Source organism: Acomys minous, assembly GCF_964271855.1.
Source record: "Acomys minous genome assembly, chromosome: 13".
Classification (NCBI taxonomy): domain Eukaryota; kingdom Metazoa; phylum Chordata; class Mammalia; order Rodentia; family Muridae; genus Acomys; species Acomys minous.
The window spans coordinates 90,743,740-90,771,582 of record NC_140495.1 but is presented as its reverse complement, the minus strand read 5'-3'; the positions used below and the strand labels follow the sequence as shown (position 1 = coordinate 90,771,582).

The 27,843-nt window shown below is 43.7% G+C and overlaps 2 protein-coding genes across 14 annotated transcripts in view; one reads left to right on the top strand and one right to left on the bottom strand.

Moving 5' to 3' along the window:
• The window catches only part of PBLD (phenazine biosynthesis like protein domain containing), a 52,236-nt gene extending 35,441 nt beyond the window's left edge, over positions 1-16,795 (bottom strand). For 5 of the 9 annotated variants that reach the window (XM_084751971.1, XM_084751973.1, XM_084751968.1 and 2 more), the window contains exon 1: positions 4,996-5,136. In XM_084751971.1, the coding sequence (XP_084608097.1) occupies positions 4,996-5,079 (84 nt within the window). In that variant the 5' untranslated portion in view covers positions 5,080-5,136. Of the gene's footprint in view, positions 1-4,995; positions 5,137-5,478; positions 5,773-16,502 lie in introns of those variants that run through there. The other 4 variants (XM_084751976.1, XM_084751970.1, XM_084751975.1 and 1 more) reach the window with 4 other exon arrangements.
• On the top strand, positions 15,862-27,460 carry HNRNPH3 (heterogeneous nuclear ribonucleoprotein H3). 5 transcript variants are annotated; one of them, XM_084751981.1, is made up of 10 exons: positions 15,862-16,044; positions 23,352-23,486; positions 23,999-24,137; positions 24,649-24,836; positions 25,258-25,344; positions 25,536-25,651; positions 26,246-26,381; positions 26,621-26,716; positions 26,990-27,085; positions 27,174-27,460. In XM_084751981.1, exons 2-10 carry the CDS (start codon positions 23,375-23,377, stop codon positions 27,248-27,250), a joined length of 1,047 nt encoding a protein of 348 aa, XP_084608107.1. In that variant the 5' UTR covers positions 15,862-16,044; positions 23,352-23,374; the 3' UTR covers positions 27,251-27,460. The 5 variants fall into 5 exon arrangements, with proteins under 5 accessions (XP_084608107.1, XP_084608103.1, XP_084608106.1 ...); XM_084751977.1 differs by having other exon boundaries at positions 15,885-16,025; XM_084751980.1 differs by having other exon boundaries at positions 15,912-16,044; positions 24,649-24,791.
• Positions 27,461-27,843: the final 383 nt, after the last annotated feature.

Here is a 27,843-nt window from a genome sequence, read left to right as displayed (position 1 = left end):
GCATGGTGTGCTGTGTGAGAGTGCAGATGGGTAGGGCTCTGCAGTCTGGCAGGCCTGGGGTAGGTTACTAAGTCAGTCACTTAGGAGTGAGTGACCCCAGGAAATCACGTAATTGTCCTCTGCCTCTGTTCTTTGATCTGAAAGATAAGGACAGTAATAAGGGCTGGAGAGATGGCTCAGGGGTTAGGAGCACTGACTGCTCTTAAAGAGGTCCTGAGTTCAATTCCCAGCAACCACATGGTGGTCCATAACCATCTAGAATGAGATCTGGTGCCCTCTTCTGGCCTGCAGGGGTACATGCAAGCAAAACATTGTATACATAATAAATAAATCTTAAAAAAAAAAAAAAGACAGTAATAAAAAGCCCACTCCTAGAGTGGTGGTACGAGGAAGCCATGGTAGTGCAGGCCTTTAATCCCAGCACTCGGGAGGCAGAGGCAGGCAGATCGCTGTGAGTTTGAGGCCAGCCTGGTCTGCAAAGTGAGTCTAGGACAGCCAGGGCTACACAGAGAAACCCTGTCTCGGAAAAAAAAATAGAGTGGGAGTGTGAATGAATTTGGTTTGTGAACATGGCATAGTCACTGCTCCAATGCTGCTGACCATGGCTAGACGTCAGATGGGCACACAGGAAGCAGAATTCCATGTCAACATCTCTTCTCTCACATTAACCTTCCCCAAATTCAATCTAATAAATTTTTGTAACATGAATACACACACACATATATATACCTATATATGTATGTATGTATGTATGTATGTATGTATATATGTATGTATGTAATGAGCCAGTGAGGTGGTACAGTGGGTAAGGCACAGTAGCTCTTTGGACACCAGGCATATACTTGCTACAGACATAGATGCAGGTAGAACACCCATAGGCATAAATAAATAATTAAGCAATTAAACATACTTGCATATTCATGTGATAGAGCAACACACACACACACACACACACACACACACACACACACACACGTCACATACCCCAACAATAACAAAACCAAAAGGTGACTGGTGGCATGCACCCTTAATACCAGAACTCTAAAGGCAGAGGCAGGTGGATCTCTGTGAATCTGAAGCCAGCCTGGTCTACAGAGCGAGTTCCAGGACAGCCAGGTCCCTACATAGTGGGACTTTGTCAAAACAAAACCAAAATCTACCAGGCCAGAACGTGCAGCTGCTACCACAGGCTGTTTCTCTCGTGCTAAAGCAAGCCTCGCAGCTGGGGAAGCACTGTTCTGCAGGACCCAAGCATTCTGCCCTACTGCAGCTTTTTTTTTTTTTTACTTGTTAGTTTGTTGAAAACTTTTTACATTTATTTGGGAGGTGAAGCTCAAAGAGGTCTGAGGACCTCAGTTCTCTCCTTTACCGTGTGGGTCTAGGGAACCAAGCTCAAGTCATCATGTCTGGTGGCAGGAGCCATCTTGCCAGCCCCACCCTCATCCCACTCCCCCCCCCCCTTTTTCTTTTGACAGGCATCAAATCTTCTCATCTCAGTTTCCTGAGTGATGGCCTGGGTCTGGCTTGTTTTTACTGTTGTCATGTTAGTGTGTCAACCTCCCTTTTTATTTATATATTTTTCCGTGTTTTGATACACTTCTTTGTTGTTGAACTGATAGGAAGTTGAGGACATGATTAATTTGTTGTTATAGTTGTTTGAGATAAGGTCTTGCTATGTAGCCCTGGCTGGCCTTGAACTCTGTCTGACTCCTTGAATGCTGGAATTAAAGGTATGTGTCACCATGCCCAGCTTAAACATCTTGCTTGCTTGCTTTTTATCTATCTATCTATCTATCTATCTATCTATCTATCCATCTATCTATCCATCCATTTATCTATTTTAGAGACAGTGTTTCTCTGTGTAGCCCTGGCTGTCCTGGAACTTACTCTGCAGACCAGGCTGGCCTTGAAATTAGAGATCCACCTGCCTCTGCTTCCCTGTGTGCTAGGATTTCAGGCCTGTGCCACCATGTCTAACATCTATTTTTATTTTTATTTTTTTAGCATTAATTTCTTTTTAGCTATCTGTTCCATCTTTTAATCCTTAACATGTCTTTGCCTTTATTGTTTATGTAATATCTTTGAAGCCTGCTCCTTTTGGCATAACTATAGCCATTTTTCTCCCAGGCACTAGCCTCTTTATTTCAACTTGTTGCCGATATAGGGAAAGCTCTCTGGGCAAAGTCAGGTTGACCAAAAACTACATTTATGTTTAGCATACTCCGTGGCCTTGCTACTCCTGGAAATTCCCCCAAATATAGGCCCAGCCAGCCCCGGCTGCTAGCCTCACTTTCAAGGCTAGCTAGAACTATATGTCTAGCTAGCAAAAATAACTTGAGTCGGGGTGACTACCCTGTTCCACTGTCCCCCTCACACACCCCCATGTGGGCTAATTGCAGTTTTTGCCTATATAAGCTGTCTCTAAAGAATGCTGGAGGTCACAGTTCAGCTCCTAAGTCTGAACTGCATCCCTGATTGCGATCAGTCTTGGGCTGTACATCCAATAAACCATCTATATCTGACTGAGACTGATGTCTGAATGCTTTGTGCAGCTTCCTCTGGACCCTAACAATATTAGGTTACTTGTGTGGAATTTTCAAGAAATAAGATGGCTTGAAAACAAAATAGAGGGCTGGAGAGATGGCTCAGCGGTTAAGAGCACTGACTGCTCTTCTAGAGGTCATGAGTTCAATTCCCAGAAACCACATGGTGGCTCACAACCATCTATAAGGTGATCTGAAACCCTCCTCTGGCCTGCAGGTGTGCAGGCAGAGCTCTGTATACATAGTAATAAATACATAAATCTTTAAAAAAAGAAAACAAAATAGAATACTATAAAAGCTCTTGGGGTGTTATCGTTCAGGATTGTTCATTTTCTTTACACAACTTGTGTTGGTTTTGTTTTGTTTTGTTTTTGAGACACAGTCTCAAGTGGCCCAGGATAGCTTGGGACTTGCTACAGAGCTAGGTATGACCTTTTACTTATGATTGTAGGGGTGCCCCACCACTCATCATGATTGTAGGGATGCCCCACCACTCGTGGTTTATATGGGGCTAGAGATCAAACCCAGGGCTTCCATAATGCTAGGAGTGAGACACATGCCCAACCCCTACGCCAGCCTTTTTATCAAGCACTCAAAAGGCTCAGAGTACAAAGTTTAGCCTCAGATCGCACACCAAGTTCAGATTATCTCATCGCAAATCATTTTCAGTTCTACTTATTGACTGATATTATACATAAAACTTTAAAACTATATGTATCTATGGGCTCCGTACAATGTTTTGATTTGCTCAAATTGTTGGTTGGTTGGTTTTTCCAGACACTGTTTCTCCACGTGCCCATGGCTGTCCTGGACTCCCTTTGTAGACCAGGCTGGCCTCAAACTCACAGAAATCCACCTGCCTCTGCCTTCCCAGAGTGCTGGGATTAAAGGCATGTGACGCCATGCTTGGCTTCAAATTTTAAATAAGTTTTAAAAAGACAAGGAGAAACACCACAAAAGTTCATTCAAGCCCAGCACTTAAATTCTCATGGCTTTTTTCTTTGATGAGATCCAGTATTACTGAAGGGTATATTCCAGTAGTAGAGTGCTTGCCTGGCAGGTTCCAGGCCCTGACTTCAACTCACAGTACAAAACAAAAGCAAGCACACAGAGCCCAGCATGGCTCCATCCTGTCCCTGCTACTGTTAGGTCTTTTAGTCTCCATGCTGACCACTGAATGACGGCCAAAATGGTGGCTCACAGCCATCTATAACATGATCTGGTGCCCTATTCTGGCCTGCAGGTATGCATGCAGCCAGAGCTCTGTATACGTAATAATAAATAAATAAATATTAAAAAAACAAAAACAAAAAAAAACATGGGGCGGGGAGGCACATGACAGATCATTTAATTTCAGTGTTTATTGATGTTAGTGTTCTGGAGCTAATCCAAGTTATGAAACAATACCATTTATTATTACCTGCTGAAAACTGTATATTTAAACCATTCACAACTCAAAGACATTATGCAGCTACATAGACTATGTCTCAAATGTATGTATGTATGTATGTATGTATGTATGTATGTATGTATGTGTAAATCAGGAAGTGGTGGCACACGCCTTTAAATCCCAGCACTTGGGAGGCAGAGGCAGGTGGATCTCTGTGAGTTCCAGGCCAGCCTGGTCTATAAAGTGAGTTCCAGGACAGTCAAGACCACACAGAGAAACCATGTCTCAAAACTTAAAAAAAAAAAAAAAAAGATGTATATATATTCATATGTATGTCTATGTATTCAGGTATGTATATATGTGTGTGAGAGACACTGAGATATAGGACAGATATAGTAAGACTCTTGACAAGCAGTTACAGTAGATTCCACAATTGTTTGACAGGAAGTTGTGCTTGCCGGATTGATCCCAAGGAAGGTTCCAGATTTGGAATCTGGAATCTGGTTGCTAATTATTCTCTCCCTAATCTTTCAAGCTCTTGTATTACTAGATAAAGCCTGGTAATTCCTTTACCCTCTACATCTGGTGGAAGGCAAACGCTAGCTGCAGGGTTACTTAACGCACGGACAGTTGCGATGAGGTGAGAGTTGTCTCTTTAGCCCAGACAATCAACTCCTTTATGCTAGCTGCTCTGAGTAGAAGAGTAAGATTTACTTTATTTTATTTTTGAGAAAGTTCTCATTAATAGCCCAGGTTGGCCTAGAGTCTGCTATGTAGCCCAGGCTGGCCTCAGACTCATGAATCTACTGCCTTATCCTTTGGAACACCAGAGCTTCAGGCCTGAGCCCCCACTCCCAGCTGCTGCCAGGTCCTCTGCCTGGGGGTCTCTGTGGGTCTGACTCAGTCTAGGTACAGCCATCCACCCCCTCGTGCTCTTTGTCACATCAGTGGCAAGCCAAAGTGGCAAACACTCCAGATGGGCGTCTCGCTTCTCTTACAGAGGTCATGGGCTCTGCACCCTTCTAGAGTTTCAGGCGTGGCCCTTGGGAAGCGGGTACTCACGTCTTCCAGGAGGCAGACAGCAGCAGGATTGCCACGGAAAGCTGTCGCCGTGAACGCATCTGCTATGAAAATCGGGAGCTTCATTTTTCTCACTGGCTCTGTCTGTGAGGTCCCTGCCTTGCTGGGAGCCTGCTTCACTTCCTGTTGTTGAAGGGGGAAAAAGTTAATGTTTTACTCCATGTACAGCATAGTTAACAGTTCCCAGATAAAAAAAATCAAGCCAGGCATGGTGGAGCACCCCTTTAATACCAGCACTTGGGAGGCAGAGGCAGGGTGAGTTCGAGGCCAGCCTGGTCTACAAAGTGAGTCCAGGACAGCCAAGGCTACACAGAGAGACGCTGTCCCAAAAACAAAAACAAAAACAAAAACAAAACCAAAAATCAAACAATTATTGCAACACAATTGTACCTAAAGATGGGTGAGCCCCTACATTTCAAAGCCTCCACATTTAATTTGTTTTAAAATATTAGTTAAATGAATCACCTTTTCCTTTGGCTGTTCACCCCTCACACAGAACTCTGCCACATAATCACCATCTTTCCTGGAGCAGCCGGAACTAGCTGTGGTGATATCTTTAATGAAATTCATGCCGTGTCTGAGAGGCGCACATCTTGCAGTCTTCAACAAGAAGACAAGGTCTTCTGTCAAGGTCAAGCATGGAAGCTCTCACCTGTGACTCCTTATGTAGGAGGTTAAGGTGGGAGGATTGAGAGCAAAGCCAGAGCAGCTCTGAGTTCCAGGCCAACCTTGTACACAGGGTGAGTTCCAGGACAGTCAGGCCTACACGAGAAGGGCTCTTTCAAAAAACAAATGCATATGTGATATATAATATCTGTACTATATATTATGTATAATATCACATGTGTATATTATAGTGTATATATACATATATAATATATATTTATATGTGTACATACATACAAATATATATTCTGAAAGGATGTATGTATTGTGAATGTGGGTGTGTTATGGGTACATGTGTGTTGAAAGTTAAAACCAGGGACTCAATCATGCTAAGCACAGGTTTACAACTCCCAAAGTTCCCAATTTTTTAAATTTAGTTTTGGTTTTTCAGGACAGGGTTTCTCTGTATAGCCCTGGCTGACCTGGACTCACTTTGTAGACCAGGCTGGCCTCGAACTCACAGCGATCCTGCCTCTGCCTCCCAAACAAACAAACAAACAAAAAGGATTAGGTCTCAAAGGGTCTAATAACTGTGTCCTTCATCTATTCAACAAGATGTCCCCAGCCCTCCGCGGCATCCCCTTCTTCACCTTCTTTTTTTCTTTTCGAGACAAAGTCTCTACACCTTCATTTCCTCAAAGAATTTGGGTTTTGTTTTGGCTTCCGGGATGCAGAGGACCCCTGCCAGTCAGGACAATTTCATTCCCTTTGCCACATCCTCCGTCCTCAAGATTTCCTACAGCTAGGTGGCGACAAGTCTCAATGAGGGAAAGATGGCTGAGAGATGCCGGGAGAAATGGTTGGCTCTCTGAACAATAGGACAGAGCTAGGAGAACAGGCTGCCCGTCCTTTCCCCCTTTCCCCGAGCTCAACATAGTTTTAACACTAGAAATACAACCGCCTGGGGCCTTTGGATCATGACAAGCAAGGAGACAGCAAGCTGAGGACCAGATATAGGGGAAAGCACATGCTCTGTGATGCTGAAGTTAACCTGCTAGATGCCTCTTGAGTGTTCCTACCTCTAAACTTCTTGCATAACGTGTAGTGAAAGTCCCAAAGTTTCAAGACATTGTTAGTACAGTAACAGCCAGAATAATGACTCCCCAAAGGTGTCCCCATTGTAACTCCTAAAAACCCATAAGTAGGTTTTGTTATTAGAAAGAGGTAATTAGCTTCAATCAACTGTCAAATCCAAGATAAGGAAATATATACATCTATAACATTATATATCATATATTTCTCCATAAATTATAATATATGTGTGATATATATAATATTATATATCTAAATATATCCATAGATATATTGATATCTTTGACCCATCAAAAACTGGTGGTCCTTTCTGCTCCTGCATAAAGAAACCACAGTTGACTATGCCAGATTTTTTTTTTTTTTTTTTTTTTTTTTTTTGGTTTTTCGAGATAGGGTTTCTCTGTGTAGCCTTGGCTGTCCTGGACTCACTTTGTAGACCAGGTTGGCCCCAAACTCACAGCAATCCACCTGCCTCTGCCTCCCAAGTGCTGGGATTAAAGGTGTGTGCCACCACACCCGGCCAGGTATTTATATTTTGATTTTTGGAGTTTATATATAATCTTGCACAGTTAGGAGCACCAAATCTTTTTATAGAACACTGTAGAATCTTGCTCTTTTGAAATTAATGCCTGTAATTCTAGTACTTGAGAAGCAGAAAGCAGGAGGATCAAGAGTTAAAGGTACCAGGACATGGTAGCACATGCCTTTAATCCCAGCCTTTGGAAGGCAGAGGCAAGCTGATCTTTGTGAGTTCAAGGCCAGCCTAGGTATTCAGAGTGAGTTCTAGGACAACCAAGGCTATAATCATGCAAAAAAACAAGATTGCCGGGTGGTGGTGGTGCACACCATTAATCCCAGCACTCAGGAGGCAGAGGTAGATGGATTGCTGTGAGTTCAAGGCCAGCCTGGTCTACGATATGAGTCCAGGACAGCCAAGGCTAAACAGAGAAACCCTGTCTCGAAAAACCAACAGAGAAACCCTGTCTCGAAAAACCAAAAGCCAAAAGAAAAAAAAAAAGAAAAGAAAAGAAAAAAAGAAAAAAGAAACAAAAAGAAAGAGCCAAGCTGCACTTAGGAACTCGTGTGTGTAATCCAGCATTTAAGAGACAAAGGAGGGGCTGGAGAGATGGCTCAGAGGTTAAGAGCACTGGCTGCTCTTCCAGACGTCCTGAGTTCAATTCCCAGCAACCACATGGTGGCTCACAACCATCTATAATGAGATCTAGTGTCCTCTTCTGGTATGCAGGTGTACATGTAGACAGAACACTGTATACATAACAAATAAATCTTAAACAAACAAACAAACAAACAAAAAAGAGACAAAGGAGACTCACCATATGTTCGAGGCCAATCTGATCTACATAATGAATTCCAGGGTGGCCTAAACTACAGAGTGATACCCTCTTTCAAAAACAAGTAACACAGCCGGGCATGGTGGCGCACGCCTTTAATCCCAGCACTCGGGAGGCAGAGGCGGGCGGATTGCTGCGAGTTCGAGGCTAGCCTGGTCTACAAAGTGAGTCCAGGACAGCCAAGGCTAACACAGAGAGACCCTGTCTCAAAAAAAAAAAAAACAAAACAAAACAAAACAAAACAAAAAAAAACAAGTAACACTGAGAAAGAAGGGAGGGAGGGGGAAGGAAGAGGAGACCTCCATCATTCGGGAACAACCAGAGAGATTCCGATAGGCATGGGATATGTTCACAATGATTGTAGCTTGGCTTCTCTGCTGTTCTCCTGGCAGTAGCAAGGCTTTTTCTATTAACCTGATTTGGTTCACATCGTAAAAACAGCTTTTCTCCAGAATTGCTTGTCAAAAACAGCCAACCAACTATTTAATAACATTTGTCTGCTTGAGTTGTAGGCACATTTCTGAGGCAAACAATGGACTTTAACCAAATGTAAGAAATAGCAGGAGCACAAGAGATTGTGAGGTGTTTATTTTTAAGGGTTATTTTAATGTGTGTGCACGTGGGCACCCATGAAAGGCAAAAAGAGGACATTGGATCCCATGGAGCTGGAGTCACAGGAGTTTGGAGCTGCCTGCTGTGGGTGCTGGGAACTGAGCCCAAGTGCTAGTGGTCATAGTGGCACACATTTTTGATTCCAGCACTGAGGAGGCAGAGGCAGGTGAATCTCTGAGGTGGAGGACAGCCTGGTCTACATGGAAAGTTCTAGGACAACCAGGGCAATGAATGGAGACCCAGTCACAAAACAATAACAAAATAAACAGCGCAACAGCAAAACACAACAAAACAAACAAAACTAAAACAGCAAGTGCTCTTAACTGCTCAGCCATCTCTCCAGCCCTAAAAGAGAGTTTGAAAGCTCTGACTAATATGTCATGGGCTGGGAATATAGCTCAGCAAGGAATTGCTAAGCAGAACACAGAATTATAGTGGTGCACACCTTTAACCCCAGCTCCTTGACACTGTGGACCAGAAATTTCCGGAAGCCACTAGGCAGCATGTGCTTGGTTTTCTTGTTGCTCCTGTAACCAATGTTGGGTATCAGGATCCAGCCCTTGAATCTTCTCATCCTGTTGTCGATGCCTCTGGGTTTCCACCAGTTTCATGTAATTTTTTAAAAAATATTTTATTTAACTTTAATCTATGTACATTGGTGTGAGGGTGTCAGATTTTGGAGTTACAGACAGTTGTGAGCTGCCATGTGGGTGCTGGGAATTGAACCCGGGTCCTTCGGAAGAACAGGCAGTGCTCTTAACCACTGAGCTGCCTCTCTAGCCCCAGTTTCATGTAATTTTGACACATCAGTCTGACTGGTGCCTGATGAACTTCTTGGTCCTCTTTTTGACAATCTTGGGCTTCACCAGAGGCTGGAGGGCAGCCATGATGCTGCAAAACAGATGGCAGGCACCCCGTAGGTAGCACGGAGGAAGAAGCTCCTTTTTTCTTTTTTTCAAGTCAGTGTTTCTCTGGGCAGCCCTGGCTGTCCTGGAACCCACTCTGTAGACTAGGCTAGCCTTGAACTCAGAGATCTGCCTACTTCTGGCTCCTGAGTGCTGGGATTAGAGGTGTGTGCCACCACACCTGGTTTGAAAGTTTCCATTTCTATCTTTTATCCCAACTGTCCATTTAAGAGATTGAGAAACTGAGGTCCAGCGAAGTTACATAACTGGCAGCTGATAGGCACGTATGAATGGGTTACTAGACTATAACCCAGGCCTCCCATTTCCTGATTATGAAGGTTATTAAAGTTTGCCAATGGTTTATTGAAGTAAACAAAAAAGCATTACATTATGTCCAATTATTCTTCAATTCCTTGGTATAAAATATAAACTGTGGGCTGGGAAGATGATGGCTTATTGGGTCAGAGGCTTGCTCACAAGGCTGAGGATTTGAATTGGGATTTCTAGCACCCATGCAAAAAACCAGGCAAGGCTGCATGCATGTGTGTACTTGTTTCTCTTATGAATATGTGCATACACAGAAACATGCATATAATAATTTGCTGGGCTGTGATAAAATGAATTAAAGAGTCCCTGCCACCAAGTGTGACCATCGTAACTAATTTTACATGATAAACATAGGCACTTATACAGTGAAACCTGTACTTGTGTCTACACTAAAGGCTTAAAAGCAGGGCTGGGGAGATGGCTCAGCAGTGAAGAGGGCTCACCGCCCTTGCAGAGGACCAGGGTTTGGTTCCCAGCATCCTATCAGGTGACTCACAGCTGCCTGTAACTCTAGTCCTAGGGGATCCAATGGCCCCTGGCCTTTGAGGGCTCCTGTGAGTACAGAATTCATGCAGGTACCCACACATATACACAAACCTAAAACTAGGAGAAGATGAAGATGAAGATAGAAGAAAAGAAGAGGAGGAAGAGGAGGAGGAGGAGGAGGAGGAGGAGGAGGAGGAGGAGGAGGAAGAAGAAGAAGAAGAAGAAGAAGAAGAAGAAGAAGAAGAAGAAGAAGAAGAAGGAGAAAAGCTTAAAAGTTAGGTGTGGTGATACACACTTGCCTGTTGAAAGGACCCTGCTGTTTGAGGTTGCAGTGTCCCCCAGTCCGTATAGCCATTCTGAGCTTGGCATTAGGTGTAGGACTCTCCCCAGCAGGGCCTCTGGCTCTCTGCCTGACTCCATGTGGAGAGTGTCTTTAGACATAGATGCCCCTAACCACATTTGAGATAAGGTCCTTGACACAGCTCCTGCTAGCTCTCCCCTCCATGTCTATAGGATAACTAGGTACTGTGCTTCCATTCAGATGATAGGAATGTGCTGCCAAATACAAAACAAGCATCCTTAAAGTACCTGGTTTCAACCAGTTAGGTACACCTGTCCTGGGAGGCCCCTAATCACTCCCCGAGGGCTATATAGCCTTTGTTCTCCCTGAGTAAAGTTGAACTAGCTCCTGAAGTAGTTCCTGGAGTGTTTGGTCTCCATTGTGTCTTCTGCTCCCCTTGTCTCGGTGGTAGCAAAGAGCCCCCCAGGGAAGAGGAGAACCACACCTGTCAGTAGCATATGTGGACCAAAACAGAAGGATGGAGTATCCCAGAGTACCCTGGGGAGTTATGTAACAAGTCTCAAAAAAAAAGCTGCACATGTACAAAACTTCATGCTGAATTTTCTACATTGTCACCCACTTAGACATTCCGAAAGCCACTGTGGTGACTCACCTTTCCTGGTTCCTCTCTTTGGCTCCCACAGTGATCACTGGAGCAGTTCAACACTTGGAACTATTTCCAAAAATTAGAGAAAGAGGGGGCTGAAGATACAAGCTCATCTGGTAGAGTGGGTGCCTTGCAAGCATGGAGACCTGATCTGATCCCATGTGTAGAAGCCAGACATGGAGGCTGAGGCAAGAGAATGTCTTGGTGCTTGCTGGCTACCCAGGCTAGCCTAGGCCACCCCTAGGCCAGTGAGAGACTCTGCGTCACTCAGAAGTGTATGGGGACAGGTGAGATGACTCAGCAGGAAAAGGCACCTGCTGCCAAGCCTAAGGAGATGCCAAGATGAATGCCCGGAGTTGATTCCTCATTCCCCTGTTGTCTTAAAGAATGAACATCCCCATCATTCAATTTCACCAAGGAAGACTCAGGAGCAGATGCTGGGGTAAAAGCTCGCCAGCTTGGAGAGGCAGAGAAAGCACCCAGCTGACCTTCCTCCTTCCCCCCAGAAGGAAAAGGCCAAAAGCTCAAAGCCAAAACCCCCTTTCTTCTTCTCCACTCTGTCTTAAATATCCTTCTCTCAATGTCCCTCCTTTCTGCTTAATCCCTGTCAGTGGTTACTTGTTCTGTCTCTTATTTATTTGTTTGTTTATTTATTATGTATACAGTACTCTGCCTGCATGTATGCCTGTAGGCCAGAAAAGGGCACCAGATCTCATTATAGATGGTTGTAAGCCACCATGTGGCTGCTAGAATTGAACTCGGGACCTTTGGAAGAACAGTCAGTGTTCTTAACCTCTGAGCCATCTCTCCAGGCCCTTTTTTTTTTTTTTTTTTTCGTTTTTTTGAGACGGATTGTTCTGCCTCTTGACCTAGGGTTAACTTTAATTCTGTACAGAAAACTTTTGATTAATGGTGTGTGCTAGGGCTGAGCCACTCCACAACTAGAAACAGATTTTTACAGTTCACAATCTTGGGGTTCACAATGGGATAAAATATCCTGCAACATTCCTCACCATGGTAGACAGAAAGAATAAAGAGAACTGACCCTTGAAAGTTGTCCTCTGACCCTTACACCTGCAACACACACACACACACACACACACACACACACACACACACACAGATGCTTGTGCTCTGGCCTCCTCCAACACTCAAGCACAGGCACTCTTAGATACAGACGATGAATGGGTTAGGTGTTTCCTGCCATTAGGTTCTGTATGTTTACTTTGTATCCTACTAGATGGGTAACATAGTTGCCAGTGAAGTAATTTAAACAACTGTCTATAAAATGACATCTTTGCCAGAAAACCCCTTCACGAGAAACAATGGTGGTCATCTGAAGAAGGTGCTCGCTTTCCTAAAGAATATTTAGGTCATAAAGCAAAGAAGGAGCGCTTCACAAAGCAGTGTCAGAGTAGCTGTTCCAGGGCCCTTAGGCACTGATTAGACACACCCCCAATATGTTTCTGAGGGTTCTTTTGTTCTTGGTTTGTGTTCATGCAGGCGCTGATTATGATACTCCCATGCTAGTGATGCGCCGCAGTACCTTAGGGATATGTGAACACTGACTGCAAAGCAGCTTTTGGCTAGTGTGCGCTGTCTTCCATTTCCACGCAGGCCCTGCACGGAATTTTCCTCTCCTGCCTTCTGATGGGGCAAGGCACGGCCACGGGGTGCCTCCAACTGCCTTCCTCTACGAGGGTTAGCTACTTCCGTTTCCTCCTGCTGCTTCATCTTTTCTCTCATTATAAACTGTAACAAAATTCCCTTCAGGGCCCTCTGCTCTCTATGCTAACAGGAGAGCCCAGGAGAGAGAGGAGAAAAGAAAGAAAGAAAGAAAGAAAGAAAGAAAGAAAGAAAGAAAGAAAGAAAGAAAGAAAGAAAGAAAAGGGAGATCAAGAAAACAGCTGGGAGCCCTGAGTTGTAACCGTCTCCATGGAAACAGCTCCTTAGAGAGCAATCTGGCCTGAGCAGCAGGGTCCAATCACAGCAAGCCTTACAACAGGGTTAAACTGTCTGGGGAAGAAACAGATTTTTTTGTTTTTAATTTTGTAGAGAAAATTAGTAAACTAAGAAGCTAATGCAAATTATCTTTACCACACACAATGCATAAACTAAAAAATTCCTACTTGCTGTAGTAAAAAGGCACAAGGAATATATGTACTAATTCCAAGACCTTCTAAATCTTCATAATGGTAAGGAGCACTCATCATAAAGAAAGTATAGAAAACAAAAAACAAACAAACAAAATACCACCTCCAAAAGTAACCTCACCATTGGGTGGTGGAAAGTCCTATGTTAGAATCATCAGAATGATTTAAAGATTGTCGCCCATAACTACACAAAGTGTGTACAAAGAATGCCAAAATCATTCAGGCAGTAAGTGGACTGAATTCCAGGCGATTAGTGAAAGGGATTACAGAATTCCACCCACCAAATCGGGTTGAAAGACTGAAAGGATAAAGAAGCCATGTAATTTAAACCCATAGAAGGGAAGGCCTGGGGAGAATTCATCCTAAGGGAGAACATGGTTTGGGCCCTAAATTCAATCCGCAGCTATTAAAAGAAAGGGGCAGACTTTAGGGCATTAAAGTAAGACTAGCCTAACCAAGCTTCAGCAGGCTCCTGCCAGTAAACTACTAATTTGTAACCACAAGAAAGGGTTTAGTGTTACCTAGTGTCACTCAGCTTTATATATTCGGCAGTAATTTGCACTCTTGTGGGAGTAGGAACCGCATCTGTGAAATGAATACCGCTTTTTAGGGCTGTAGAGACACAGATGGCATCGAGGTAGGTCAAGAGTGCAAGGATCTCCTTGGCTACCCAAGAACAAAGACAGTGAATGGCTTACCATGCCGTTCCGGTGAGTTCTTAGTAAACCTGAGCTTCTGCAGCTTCCGGAACATCTTTTGATTTTCCTGTCTGTAATTATAATCACACTCTCCCCGTCCCGTCCCGCCCCCGCCCCCGCCCCATTTCTCTGAAGGATATTTTGGGTTAAATTTGGTAGAGCAGGAAAGACATTTAAGTAGGTTTGAAGATGAATTCAAGCTGTGAAACACGTTTCCATACCAGGCCTCTTGGCTCCAGTCTAAACACACACACACACACACACACACACACACACACACACACACACACACGCACACACACAATCTCATAGTAAATACAATCCACCCTTCCACACTGCTCATGTTCCCCACCCCGTCCCATTCCACTCCTAATGGACTTCCCAGTGTATGCAGCACAAACAAATCTTTGAACTGCACACTGAAGGGTGATTACAGCCTAGCTTCACCCACGGTCTTTGCTTGTTTGTTTGTTTTCGAGACAGGTTTCTCTCTGTAGCCTTGGCTGTCCTGGACTCGCTTTGTAGACCAGGCTGGCCTCCTCCCCAGCGCTGGGATTAAAAGCATGTGCCACCACTGCTCGGCTAGCTTCACCCACAGTCTTTTTTTGTTTTGTTTTCTGAGACAGGGTTTCTCTGTGTAGCCTTGGCTGTCCTGAACTCACTTTGTAGACCAGGCTGGCCTCAAACTCACAGTGATTCCCCCCTGCCTCTGCCTCCCGACTGCTGGGGATTAAGGCATGCATCACCTCCGCTGGGTTTTTCACCCACAGTCTGAATCCGTCCTGCCTAGCCTGTGGCTAAACCTACCCTCTCTTTGCCCTCAGACTGTCCGATCCCATCTCAACTTGCTTTGCTCTCCTGTTACACTTTACACCAGGGTTGCCCAATCCCACTTCTCCGCACACTTTCCATGTGCCATTTGTGTAACAACGGAAGAGAAAGGGCTATCAGTGTCATGAGGAATCTTGGCAGCACGTTGGAACCTCAAAACGCCTTAGGTGTCTCCTGTAAGCACAATTTTCAGGAATACCAAACTCTATTTACAAGTCTACTGCCACGAGCCGTTGATCTGTCACTGGGTTTAACGACAAGAAAAATGAAACATGGCAGGTAGGAAACCAATCAAGAGGTCGAGGATGGCTACACCTGAGAGCAAAGGGGAGACTCCAGGCTAGGACGGGAATCCAGCCTTTGTATCTTCGCAGGTGAAACATTCGGGTTTTTTTACTGGATTGCATAATGCGAACATGGTGGATAGGAAAAGCATTTCCCTGGCTTGGGGCGGGAGAAAAGAGGGGGCAGAACCACGTGGCTGTTTCCAAGCTGGGCAAGGGCGGAGCCATTATGGGATTTATCCCCAGTGGAACAGAAAAGAGCCTTAGCAAACCGCGTCACCACGGTTCCTCAGAACCCACTCACGCCCTCCCGTGGGAGGAACAAACGTGAACTCGCGGGTGCTGAGTAAGCCAGAGAGACACGGAGTCCGCCACCGCACCCTCGCACAGCACAGCACTCGGTGACAACCGTAGCGGCAACCAGGCAGGCGCCAAGCGCTCTGCTACAACCAATTCTCGCCGCCCCCCCACCGCCCCGCCGGGTGCCACTCAAGTCTCGCGAGAGCAGCGCGGCGGGCCTGGCCGCCCCGCCCCGCCCCCTCCTCCTCGCTCGCCCCCTCCCCTCCCCCCTTGCCAGTCTCTGTGCTGCGCAGCTCCCCGAGCGGTTGCGGCCGCTGGAGACGGTTAGGACAGAGACCGTTGTGGAGGTCGCTCCCCGCGGCCAGGCCGGTGGTCCCCGCCCGCGAGCGTCGGAGTCGGCGTTGCTAGCGCCCCACGGGGTATCTGAAGTGGAAGGGGGTAGGTTGGGCCGGCCGTGCCGAGAGCGGAGTTCGGGAGAAGGACGGAGGAGCTCCGTGAGGGAGCGGGTGAGGGGGTGTGTGGAGTCGGCTGGCCTCCGGGAGGAGGGCCGACGCCGCGCGCTCCAGCCGCTCGCTCCCCCGCTCTCCCCGCCGCTCGGCTGCCGCCATCTTGCGGGGGGCCCGGTGGCGGCCGCCGGGGTGCCTTCCCGCCTTTCCCCGCTCGGGCTGCTTTGTCGCCTCCGGCTTTGCGGGAAAGTGTTGGGAAAGCTGGGGCTTGAGGGGGCGGTAGGGAGGGAGAGGAGAGCCGAGCTCTCTGGTAGGGGTGAGGGAGGGGGAGGTTCGCGAGCAGGGAAAGCGGGGCGGCGGGACGCGCTCCCGGTGGAAATGGCGCCCCGTTGGGGCCCTGCCTCCCATCGCGGCCACCGCCGTCCTCTGTGGTCTCGGAGGGACTACTACCTGGGCTGGCGGGGCTGCGCGCCACTCTGACGCAGATTCCCTGGACGAGACAGGTGGAGCTGCTGGGGGAAAGGAGAAGCCAGCGACGACGGGGGCGCTCCACTGCCAGATGCGGGACAAAGGCGGCCGCGGTCCTCCTTTGTAATTCCGCCGCTGGTCGGCGAAGGCCCGGGACGGCGGCGGGGGGGGGGGGGGGGCGGTCCCCTAGTTCTCTGATCTCTAGGGCAAGCTAGGTAAACGGAAAGTCTCCAGGAGGAGGTAAAGGACGCTTAGCCGACCTTTATACCCCAGATTTGGAACTGTGGAAAGAGTACGTACGCATCTCCAAAGGTTTTTTGTTGTTGTTGTTTTTCTTCCACGCTTAGATGTGTACCAGGACTTTAATTTTGTAAGAGGCGTGAATGGCTTACCTGTTAGGAATAGGACGAAATGGGTATGTTTCAAATAGGTCGAGTCCGGGTGAACGCTGGTACTGCTTTTAGGCAGGGGTGAATAGGTAAGTCAGGTTTTGTGTAGCTAATTATCCAAGTGTTGTGTTTTGTGTCGACTTGTAATTAAAAGGTGGGAGTCAAATATATTTTCATTTAATGGTTAGGCATGCTTAAAATTTAAGTATCGAACTGTGATGTTTGGAACCAAAAAATACGCCTACTAAAGTGGAAGCCTAATCGAGGGCTGGTTGAGGTGGTTTGAGTAAAAAAGGAAAAAGGACACCCTTGGCCTGAAAGTTAGCTTGAGGTAGTTCTCATGAGTAATGGGAATACTGTTAATGTATGGTCCAAGATTTAAAACAAACGCTGGATAAAACAACAGAATTTTGTGAGTTCCTGGGCTACAGAGCAAGTCCCTGTCTCAAGGGGGGAAAAATGACAAGGAAGAGATTACCACATAGAAAAAAGGAGATCCTTAAAGGACTTTGAAATTGCAAAGGTTTCAGACTGTAAGGAGCTAAGTGATATGCCCACTTTTAAAAAATTGGGTTACATTAGAAACATCTTTGTTTTTTGAGACGGGATCTTGATGTTAGCTTGTAACTAGATGTGTATAGAAGGTTGCCCTCTAACTCTCCTGGAGCCCCCTGCCTCCGCCTCCCAAATGTTTTGTTGTGTTTGGAGATAGGGTCTCATTGTAGACCATGCCGGCCTTGATTTGACGATCTTGATGTTTCTGCCTCCCCACTGCTGGGAGTCACCATCAACTTCTGTTTAAAGTGATAGTCCATGGATTTTAGTACATTATAAGTTGTCAGACTGCCACTACAATCCAGTTTTAACACTTCCGTTATTTCAAAAAGATGTACAAAGTGCTGACACTTGGGGGTTTTCTTATAGTGGTTCACTGCTTACTCAGGCTAACCTAGGCTCCGAGGCTTACACCATCCCTGTGCTCTAGCACCCACTGTATTTAGACTACAAGCAAGGGACTGCGCCTGTGCACATAGTGCATTTGTGTGTGGAATTCAGGCTGGTCTCCCTGACTCAAGCTCTGAGAACTGTTGAGCTTCCCAAAGCAGAATAGATTAGTTTATGACACTTGTTACAAACAAAGGTTCGAGTATTCTAAATAGTAAACTTTAGCATACCCTTTGAAAGCTTTATTAAGGTATTAGAACAGATTGTTGTAGAGGTGACCTTCATTCACATAGCATTAAGGTACAACGTCTCTGTCTTGTATATTCCATATTGTTAAGAATTGTTAATTGCTTGACAGTGAGCTATATGCAAACAGATTCTGGCATTGTCATTGCTATTAAAGAATCCCCTGTCTTGATGTGTAAAAATTGTTCCCCATCATCTCTGAATGGTCAATAAAGAGCTGAACAGTCTATAGCAGGCCAGGGCAGACTAGGCCCGACTTGGCAATCCCTGGAGGCGAGGGTTCCAGGCGGAGAAGGGAAAGGAGTCTCCAGGAGGTCAAGACGTGCAGGGTGGGACGAGATGGAAGATAACTAGGGACTTGGCTGGGAAGTAGGCCAGGCTAGCATGGTCGGGTTAGAGTGGGTGAGAATCTGCCCAGCGTAATGATTCTAATAAATGTAACAGGTCTTCACCTCATTTTGGGGGAGCTAAAATGGACACGTAGAAAGCCCTACACTTAAAGCAACAGATTGCCCATTGTGTTTTCGTAGGATTCTAGACTTGAGTTTAAAGGCATATTAGAGCAAGGCTATTTCCTTACTGTCTTCAGACTTGGAATGGAAAGTTACCCTATGAGATTGTGCTCCAAATCTGTTTTTTCCCACTAAAATTTTGTTAATTGAAGTCAAGAGCTGATCCACAAAAATTTTCCTCTGGCCTCCACGGTGTAGTGTTTTTCACAGTTCTTGTTTTCATAAGAACTTTTATCGTTGGTACTGGCAAAACTAGTGTGTTAGGTTTTGACACACAAGAGCTTTTCTCCCTTGCATTTGCTACTGAAATACTAGTCTTTTTCCCCTCATTTATTTTCATTTTGAGTGTTTTGCTTGTGTTTATGTATGTACACACTACATGGCTGTGTGGTGCCTCTGGAAAGCTCAGAGAACTGGTGTTATACAAGGTTGTGAGCCACCATGTGGGTGCTGGGAATAGAACCCACATCCTCTGCAGGAGAAGCCAGTGCTCTTGGTGATGAATCACAGCCTTCACACAGTGGGGAAGGACTAAGATGGTGAGGTGGCCCCTGTAGTCCCATCTGTGGCTCCAGTCTAGGTTCTAGAACCTTCCTGGGGTGAGGCAGGGGGCAGGGTCTCCAGAAGAAAGAAATGCTCTAAGAGTTGGTTTTTAAAAATACCACCTGCACTCTGGGTGCTTGGTTTGTTTTTGGTGGCACTGAGGATTGAACTGAGCCTATATAGCCTTATGCATGCTAGGTAGGCATTCTACCACTGAGCTCTATTCTTGCTCCCTTTTTGTTTCTAAGAAAATGGTGGAACTCTTCACAAAACATTTCTGAACTTTGATTTCAAAGTTGATTTGGTGCTGTCTTTCCAGGATACTTTAGAATAGTATTAAACATAAAAACAAAAACAAGCAAACCTTTAATATTCCTTGTTTCTTTTCAGGACCAAAATGGTTTTCAGATACAGTTAAGATTTGTAGAATGAGCCAGGCATGGTGGTGCATGCCTTTCATCCCAGCACTCGGGAGGCAGAGGGAGGCAGATCTCTGAGTTTGAGGTCAGCCTGGTCTACAAAGCCAGTCCAGACAGCCAGGGGTGTCATACAGAGAAACCCTGTCTTGAAAAACTGAAGAAAAAAAAGAAAAGAAAGATAAGATTTGTACAGTGGAGCAGCGTGGCATGGTGGTGCATGCCTTTAATCTCAACACTCTGGGAGGCAGAGTGAATTTGAGGCCAGCCTACTCTATAAAGCAAGTCTAGGACAGCCAAGGCTACACAGAGAAACCCTGTCTCGTGGGAGGAGGGGCAATGTAGAGTGTCTCACTGGTTTTACAGGAGTGGTTCTCAGACCTGTGGGGGTCCAATGGCCTTTTACAGGGGTTGCCTAAAACACATTCAAAAACATATTTACATTACAATTCATAGCAGTAGTAAAATTAGATATGATTTTACTGAGGAAGTTATTTTATGGTTCGGATCACCACAACATGAAGAAATGTATTAAGGGGTTGCAGCATTGGGAAGGTTGAGAATCACTACTTTTTGTTTGTTTGTTTGTTTTTTTGAGACAGGGTTTCTCTGTGTAGTCTTGACTGTCCTAGACTCACTTTGTAGACCAGGCTGGCCTGGAAGTCACAGCAATCCACCTGCCTGTGCCTCCAAAGTGCTGGGATTAAAGGCGTTGCGCCACCACACCTGGCGAATCACTACTTTACTGGGTCCATAAAGTCTGATGATTGTCACAGGTGAATTTTTACTCTGAAGCAGATCAGAACCGCAGAATATAAATACAGTTCTTGTAAAATATAGCAGTAGGTGCCAATACCTTACTTACTGCTGTTTTTTATTGTTGAATACCAGGCCCAGAAATTTAATGTTTTAAGTAGCTATCAAATGGCAGAATACTGAGCCATTCAAATTCAATGCTTTTTTTGCTTTTTTTTTTTTTTTAATAATAATACTCTCACTATATGGACTATGCTGATTCCTGAATGAACAGTCTGCCTCTGTCTCCCAGATGTTGGGATTAATGGCATGTACCTTTAATGTAGAGCCTCATGCTTTCTTTTAAATCAAGTGTTCCCAAGAATCAGCTATTATGTTGGTTTGGTTGGATTTCCGCCCCTCCCCCCCTTCTTCGTTTCCTTGAGAATAGGGTTTTTCTTTGTAGCTCTGGTTATCCTGGAACTTGCTTTGTATACCAGGCTTGCCTCAACTCAGAGAGCCACCTGTCCCAAGTTCAAGAATGTTGGGATTAAAGGTGTGGGCCACCACTGCTTAGAATGTCAGTTTTTATTTTTATTTTTTAAGAGTTAATAGTACTTTATTTTTTAAATTTTTATTAATTTATTCATATTACATCTCAATGGTTATCCCCTCCCTTGTATCCTACCATACCTCCCTCCCTCCCATTTTCCCCTTACTCCCCTCCCCACATGTCAGTTTTTAAATTAATGCATTATTTGGGGAGAGATGTTTAGAATGCAATCCAAGTGCAGGCAGTTTACTTGTACCACTGAGCTATGCTCATATTCTAGAAGAATTCCCATGAATGCTAACACGTGGATGCACACATTTTTTGAAGACAGGGTTTCTCTGTGTAGCCCTGGCTATCCTGAAACTCACTCGTTCTTCCTTTTTAAGGCAGAATCTGGCCTTTAGCTTTTGGAACTTTTTTGGTTTTTTGAGACAGGGTCTCTCTGTGTAGCCTTGGCTGTCCTTGACTCGCTTTGTAGACAAGTCCGGCCTCGAACTCACAGCAATCCACCTGTCTCTGCCTCCCAAGTGCTGGGATTAAAGGTGTCCACCACCACCAGCTGGCTGCTTTTGGAACTCTTACTTCAATCCCTAGTGCTAGGGTTGTAGTAATGTGCTAGCATATGATTTATTTGTTTGGTTGGTTTTTGGTTTTTCAAGACAGGGTTTCTATCTTTGTGTAACCTTGGCTGTCCTGGACTCACTTTGTAGACCACCAGGCTGGCCTCAAATCCACCTGCATCTGCCTCTGTCTCCTGAGTGCTGGGATGTGCGCCACCACACCCAGCTGCTAGCATATGATTTTAAGAAAATTAGAATTGTTAACTCTCTGTAGATGCTGCCTCTAATAAATGTAATTAGGTCATGTGGAATTAACCATTAGTGGATAGTGTTGATAATACCTTCAAGCCTAAAGGAGTCAAGTGAAAAAAAAATGTTTTGTTGACAGGGAAGGAGGTGGTGAGGGAAACTTTGGACTATTCAGGTGAGTAGGATTCTCAGTTGTTTAGTGAAAGCTGGTAAGTTTCCACGCTGTAGAACTACTGCCTTAGTCTCTAAAATTATTCTGGAATTTTAAAAGGAAAGGGGGATCTAGCTCATTAGAGAAAAAGAAGGCTTCATGCTGTGCTTTTTAAATACCATGTGACTGTGATATATATTTCAGGTAAATTTTGTTTAAACCTGCTTGATTAAAAAAGGCTTCCTCTTAGGAAGCAGGGTGGTTATGCACCTTAATCCCAGCCTTCAGGAGGCAGAAGCAGGGGTATCTCTGAGTTCCAGGGCAGACAGCCAGGGCTACACAGAGAAACCCTGTCTCAAAAAAAAAAAAAAGAGGCAGAGTAGGATGTGGTGTTGGAAGACTTGCCTTTAATCCCAGCACTCTGGTTTGAGAGAATCTGTGATTCAAAACTAGCCTGGTTCTTGGTCACCTTGTCTTAAACCCATCACCACAAAACCAACAGCAAAAACGAGTGTTCCTGTCAAGGCATTCATCATGGTGGGTATGTTTGTGAGCAGTTTCCTTATAGTCCCAGCTAGTCCCCAATTCATAGAATCCTGCCCTGGCTCTCAAGTACTGGAACCTCAGGCATGTACTATCTACCATATTGGACATAGCATTTGGTTTTGAGTAGCCTTTTGTTTTCCTTTGTCGTTGTGGGTTGTTTGTTTGAGAAAGGGGCTTGCGTAGCCCAGGCTACCCTCAAATTGCTGTGTATCAAAGATGACCTTGAGTTCCACCTGGCTATGGTGTTTTTTGTTTCTTATACTCAAACATCAGTGTGAATAGACTATTTATGCCTTTTGCATAATTATTTTAAACATTTTGCAGTTGGGTAAGTGACTCAAGAAATCTTAGTATTCCATAGCTGAGGCAGGACTGAAGTTTAAGGCTAACCTGGGCTATTGAGTAAGAAGACCATTTTTCTGGCTTTTTGTTTGGTTAGGTTTTTGTGTTTTGTTTTTGTTGGTTGGTTTTTGAGACAAAAATTTTTTTTTTGTAGAACAGCCCTGGTTATTCTGGAACCCACTTTGTAGACCAAGCTGCACTCAAACTCACAGAGATCCACCTGCCTCTATGCTTCCCATGTGCAGGGATTAAAGGAAAAGATCCGTATTTTAAAACAAAAACAAGCTAGGTATACAGTGGAAAGAAACACTGTGACACCCTGTCTGCAAGCAAAGAAAAAATTGTGGCTTCTTGGTAACCCAAGACTACACTGAAATCGGAAAAGTAAGAGTTAAGTGTGGAATGAAGAAAAAGTATTATAACAAATCTTACTCTGGTGGTAGAATTCTGCAGGCTTTACTAGACCTTCAGGGTTGTTTTGTAGGCCAGAGGTTGAGTTTCATTACCTTACTGCACCCCAAAGTAGTGTTCATAGAACACTGTGTTGTTGCATGCATTTTGTGCTGACACTTGTCAGAGGTGTTCAAGTCTTGGTAAGAGTGTGTTGTAATTGACTGCTTTATGTGCTTGTTTTATTTTCATAGCATTTAAATCAAGCGGTATTGAAATGGATTGGGTTATGAAACATAATGGTCCAAATGACGCTAGTGATGGGACAGTGCGACTTCGTGGACTGCCATTTGGTTGCAGCAAAGAGGAAATAGTTCAGTTCTTTCAAGGTACCGCTAGTACTAGTCAAAGTTTAGTAGTATTTTAATATGTGGTTTTTTTATGAGAATGTTACTCATTTTTTAATTTATAAATTCCATTTGATTTAAGAATTTTAACTTTGTGATAATCTGGGTTATATAGTAAAATGGGAAATGTGCTCCAGTTAATGTTCAGCAGAGATTGTGTAGACTATGTAAACATTGACTGATGTACAGTATAGTTAACTAAGAATAACTGTGATGAATGACATGGGCTATGGAGTTAGCATTGGGAGCACAGTTACATGATTGTAGTGTTTTCATGTAGTGGGGCTTTTAGAAGTATAATTTTAAGACACTAGTCACTGAAAATATTTAATCCAATGATATTTGAAAAATATTCCACTTGTATTATGGGGTGATGGGAAACTAAGCCTTTTGTTTTGTTTTATTTAGATTTGTTTTAAATATTTGACTCAGACGGGAATGTTTCAGCCTTTAACACTGTTCCCCTTGATGGGGTATTTGTCCTTGGGTTAAAGGGTTGGAAATCGTGCCAAATGGGATAACATTGACGATGGACTACCAGGGGAGAAGCACAGGGGAGGCCTTCGTGCAGTTTGCTTCAAAGGAGATAGCAGAAAATGCTCTGGGGAAACACAAGGAAAGAATAGGGCACAGGTGGGGATGGAGAGTTTGGGATGGTGTTAAATTTTTATTTTTGGGGGTTGTGGGTCACTTGCTTAATTGGGGGGGGTAACCATAACATTTTTCTGGGGTAGTTTTAAAGAATTGATAATTACCTAAATTTAACATGGAAACTACAGATTTGGGTGGGGTATTAATGCTAATAATTTAAATTAAAATTAGATTGTTTCCATTTCTTTGTAGGGTTGTTAAATTTGTTTTTGTATAATCACTTAAAAAATACCTATCTTGTACTAAAGGAAAATATAAAACTAAAAATATATTCCTAATTCAGTGTTTTCAAATGACTCATTTGTTATGTAAAACTTAAATATTTCATTATTTAAGTTTGTAGGTGTAAAAATGTTACCTTATAGTTTATTTAGGCAATTTAAATTGGGCTATGTACCTAGATATAGACAAAGTTACTGCATTTTGCCCCGTATCTAATTTACTCTCTAATACATCTATGCTAAAACTTGTACCTTAAAACATTTTTAAATAGGTATATTGAGATCTTCAGGAGTAGCAGGAGTGAAATCAAAGGATTTTATGATCCACCAAGAAGATTGCTGGGACAGCGACCGGGACCATATGATAGACCAATAGGAGGAGGAAGAGGGGGTTATTATGGAGCTGGGCGCGGAAGTATGTATGACAGAATGCGACGAGGAGGTGATGGATATGATGGTGGTATGTGTATCTAATGAACAGAGGTTCTGTTGTCATTTTCTTGATGTTCCTGACACTTTGTCAAGAAATACAGAAATGGCAGTAATTTCAGTACCTATGAGGTTTTAAAACCTGTTCATGAAAGGTTATGGGATTCCATGACCATCTGGTGGAACTTGATTGATGCACATATTGACACCTAGAAAATGTAGAAATAAAGATAATTGGCATGTTCTCTACTGGGCATAAAGATAAGATTTGGTTTTCATGTTGTGTTTGAATTTATCCTGTGAATGTTTAAAGTGCTAACGACTTTTCTCATATGCAGTAATTTGTAAACAAGAAGCTAAGACTGTTGACCACAAAATGATTTTGTAAACTAGTTTACACAATAAATGGCTCAGAATTGAATCTTTTTTTTTTTTTTTTAACGTTTGCACAGGCTATGGAGGTTTTGATGACTATGGTGGCTATAATAATTATGGCTATGGAAATGATGGCTTTGATGACAGGATGAGAGATGGAAGAGGTAAACTAAGAATACTTGTCATGCTGAAGTAAATTTTATTGTTTTCCATTGTAACGTTCCAGTTGTAATTAGGTAACTTTCCAGTCACAATTAGGCAACTTTGAATAAGTTAATGGAAACTTGTGTCAGTGCACTGCTTTGGATACTTACATGGTTGTACTTATGTGAACCCACAATGGTTTATAATCTAGGCATGGGAGGACATGGCTATGGTGGAGCTGGTGATGCGAGTTCAGGTTTCCATGGTGGTCATTTTGTGCACATGAGAGGGCTGCCTTTTCGTGCAACTGAAAATGATATTGCTAATGTGAGTAATTGCTTTTATAGTGGGGTATTTATTTATCATTACTATTATTCTTGACTGAAAGTCCAAACTGGGCTAGGATTTGGATCCTGGCTTCAAGCATGTTAGAATTTAAATTCAGGCGAGGGTTGCCACTTAGTGATAGATTTTGTGTGTGTGTGTGTGTGTGTGTGTGTGCGCGCGCGCGCGCGCCTATTATGTGCTGACCTGCATGAGATTTTTAAGGAGGGAAAAATGCACTAAAAATATACAACGACAACAAATTGAACTCTGTTGTTAAGAGTAGAGAGTCAGGTAGGATTTTGCTTTTGAAACAACCCCAAACTCAAGATATTCATAATGATGATCTATCCCCAGTTTTACAATTTTAATTTAAAGTTTAGTATTACTTTATTTTAAAAGCAGTGAGTGCTTTGCATTTTAAATTATGCAGACTTTTGTGAGCTAAGTCGACCACCTGGAGCAAAGGATGGCTCATCCTACCTCCACAATGCTGCAGCCTTTAGAGACTGTTAGTGGATGGGGGCGGGGGTGGGGGAGATAAGGTACATGGTACTTTAAATAACTGGAATTTAAAGATGAGTAATTTTTATTTAGTTCTTCTCACCACTCAATCCAATACGAGTTCATATTGATATTGGAGCTGATGGCAGAGCAACGGGAGAGGCAGATGTAGAGTTTGTAACACATGAAGATGCGGTAGCTGCCATGTCTAAAGATAAAAACAACATGCGTAAGTGGTATCTTTGGCATGCTTTTGTTTTTATAGGTGTGTGTAGTTTTTATAAAATCTTTGTTAAATGCCTGGGGTAGATCCTAGGGCTTAAAATCATTTGACCTGTTAATAATGTTTAAACTTTAATGACTGTCAAAATAGTTCTATATTTATGGATAAGCCTACTTTTAAATACTAGCTAATTGACCTTTAATACATTTGATCCAACATTCTTTTCTCTACTGCTCTTTTTAAAGAACATCGATATATTGAGCTCTTCTTGAATTCTACCCCTGGAGGTGGCTCTGGAATGGGAGGTTCTGGAATGGGAGGCTATGGCAGAGATGGCATGGGTATGTATTGCTTTGTACTCGAGATGGGTAGCATTATTATGTATACAGTGCTCTGCTTGCATGTACACCTACAGACCAGAAGAGGGCATCAGATCACATTTAGATGGCTGTGAGCCACCATGTGGCTGCTGGAAAGTGAACTCAGGGCCTCTGGAAGAGCTGACAGTGCCCTTAACCTCTGAGCCATCTTTCCAGCCTCAGTTTATCAACTTTGTAGAATAAGCAGTGTTGGCTACTTTGGCAACCTTCTGTTACTTCTCTTTTTATGTGCAGATAATCAAGGGGGTTATGGATCTCCCATTGGGAGAATGGGAATGGGGAACAACTACAGTGGAGGATATGGCACTCCTGATGGCTTGGGAGGTTATGGTAAGTAATTCTATTTTTGTATTAAAACATGGATATTTATAATGTGCATGGATATGTCCTGATGGATGGTTCTTAATGTCTTCTTAAGGTCGTGGTGGTGGCGGCAGTGGAGGTTACTATGGGCAAGGTGGAATGAGTGGCGGTGGATGGCGTGGGATGTACTGAAAACACTACCACAACGTGCAAGTCCTAACAGACATCTGGTCTACTAGACTTTCTTACGGATTTAATTTCTTTTGTATTTCAAGAACTTTATAATGACTGAAGGAATGTGTTTTCAAGATATTATTTGGTAAAGCAACAGATTGTGATGAGAAAATCTGTTTTCTGTAGGTTTTATTTGTTGCATACTTAAAATAAATTTTTATATTCAAACCACTGATGTTGCTACTTTTTATATATAGGTCCTCTTAACGATGTGCTGCCTTCATAAAATTTGGGATGGTGTATTAATGTTAGCTCTACAAAAAGTAGCATAGTGCAATGTTAGAGGGTAAGATTGCAAGTCTTAATAAGCAGGCATCTGGCATAGAGCTTGAGTAGTTAGCATTCTCTCCTAGACACACTGTAAATAAAAAGCCTAAAGATGCGTTCAGGTGGCTTCAGGAATATAAGCTAAGCTAATTCTGTATTCTCTCTTTTTAATCTCAACAAACATAGCTCTGAGTAATTTAAGAGGTATCTGGATTCTAAATATTCACAATTGTGTTATGAATTATTAACTGGGGGATGGCGGGGGAGTATTAGTTGAAATTATA

What these genes read in the sequence shown, in the direction of transcription:
- HNRNPH3 (XM_084751981.1), top strand. Translation starts at nt 23,375, where the DNA reads ATGGATTGGGTTATGAAACATAATGGTCCAAATGACGCTAGTGATGGG. An exon ending in AAGGAAAGAATAGGGCACAG is followed by an intron (nt 24,138 to 24,648) that starts GTGGGGATGGAG and finishes ATTTTTAAATAG; the next exon opens with GTATATTGAGATCTTCAGGA. An exon ending in TGATGGCTTGGGAGGTTATG is followed by an intron (nt 27,086 to 27,173) that starts GTAAGTAATTCT and finishes TGTCTTCTTAAG; the next exon opens with GTCGTGGTGGTGGCGGCAGT.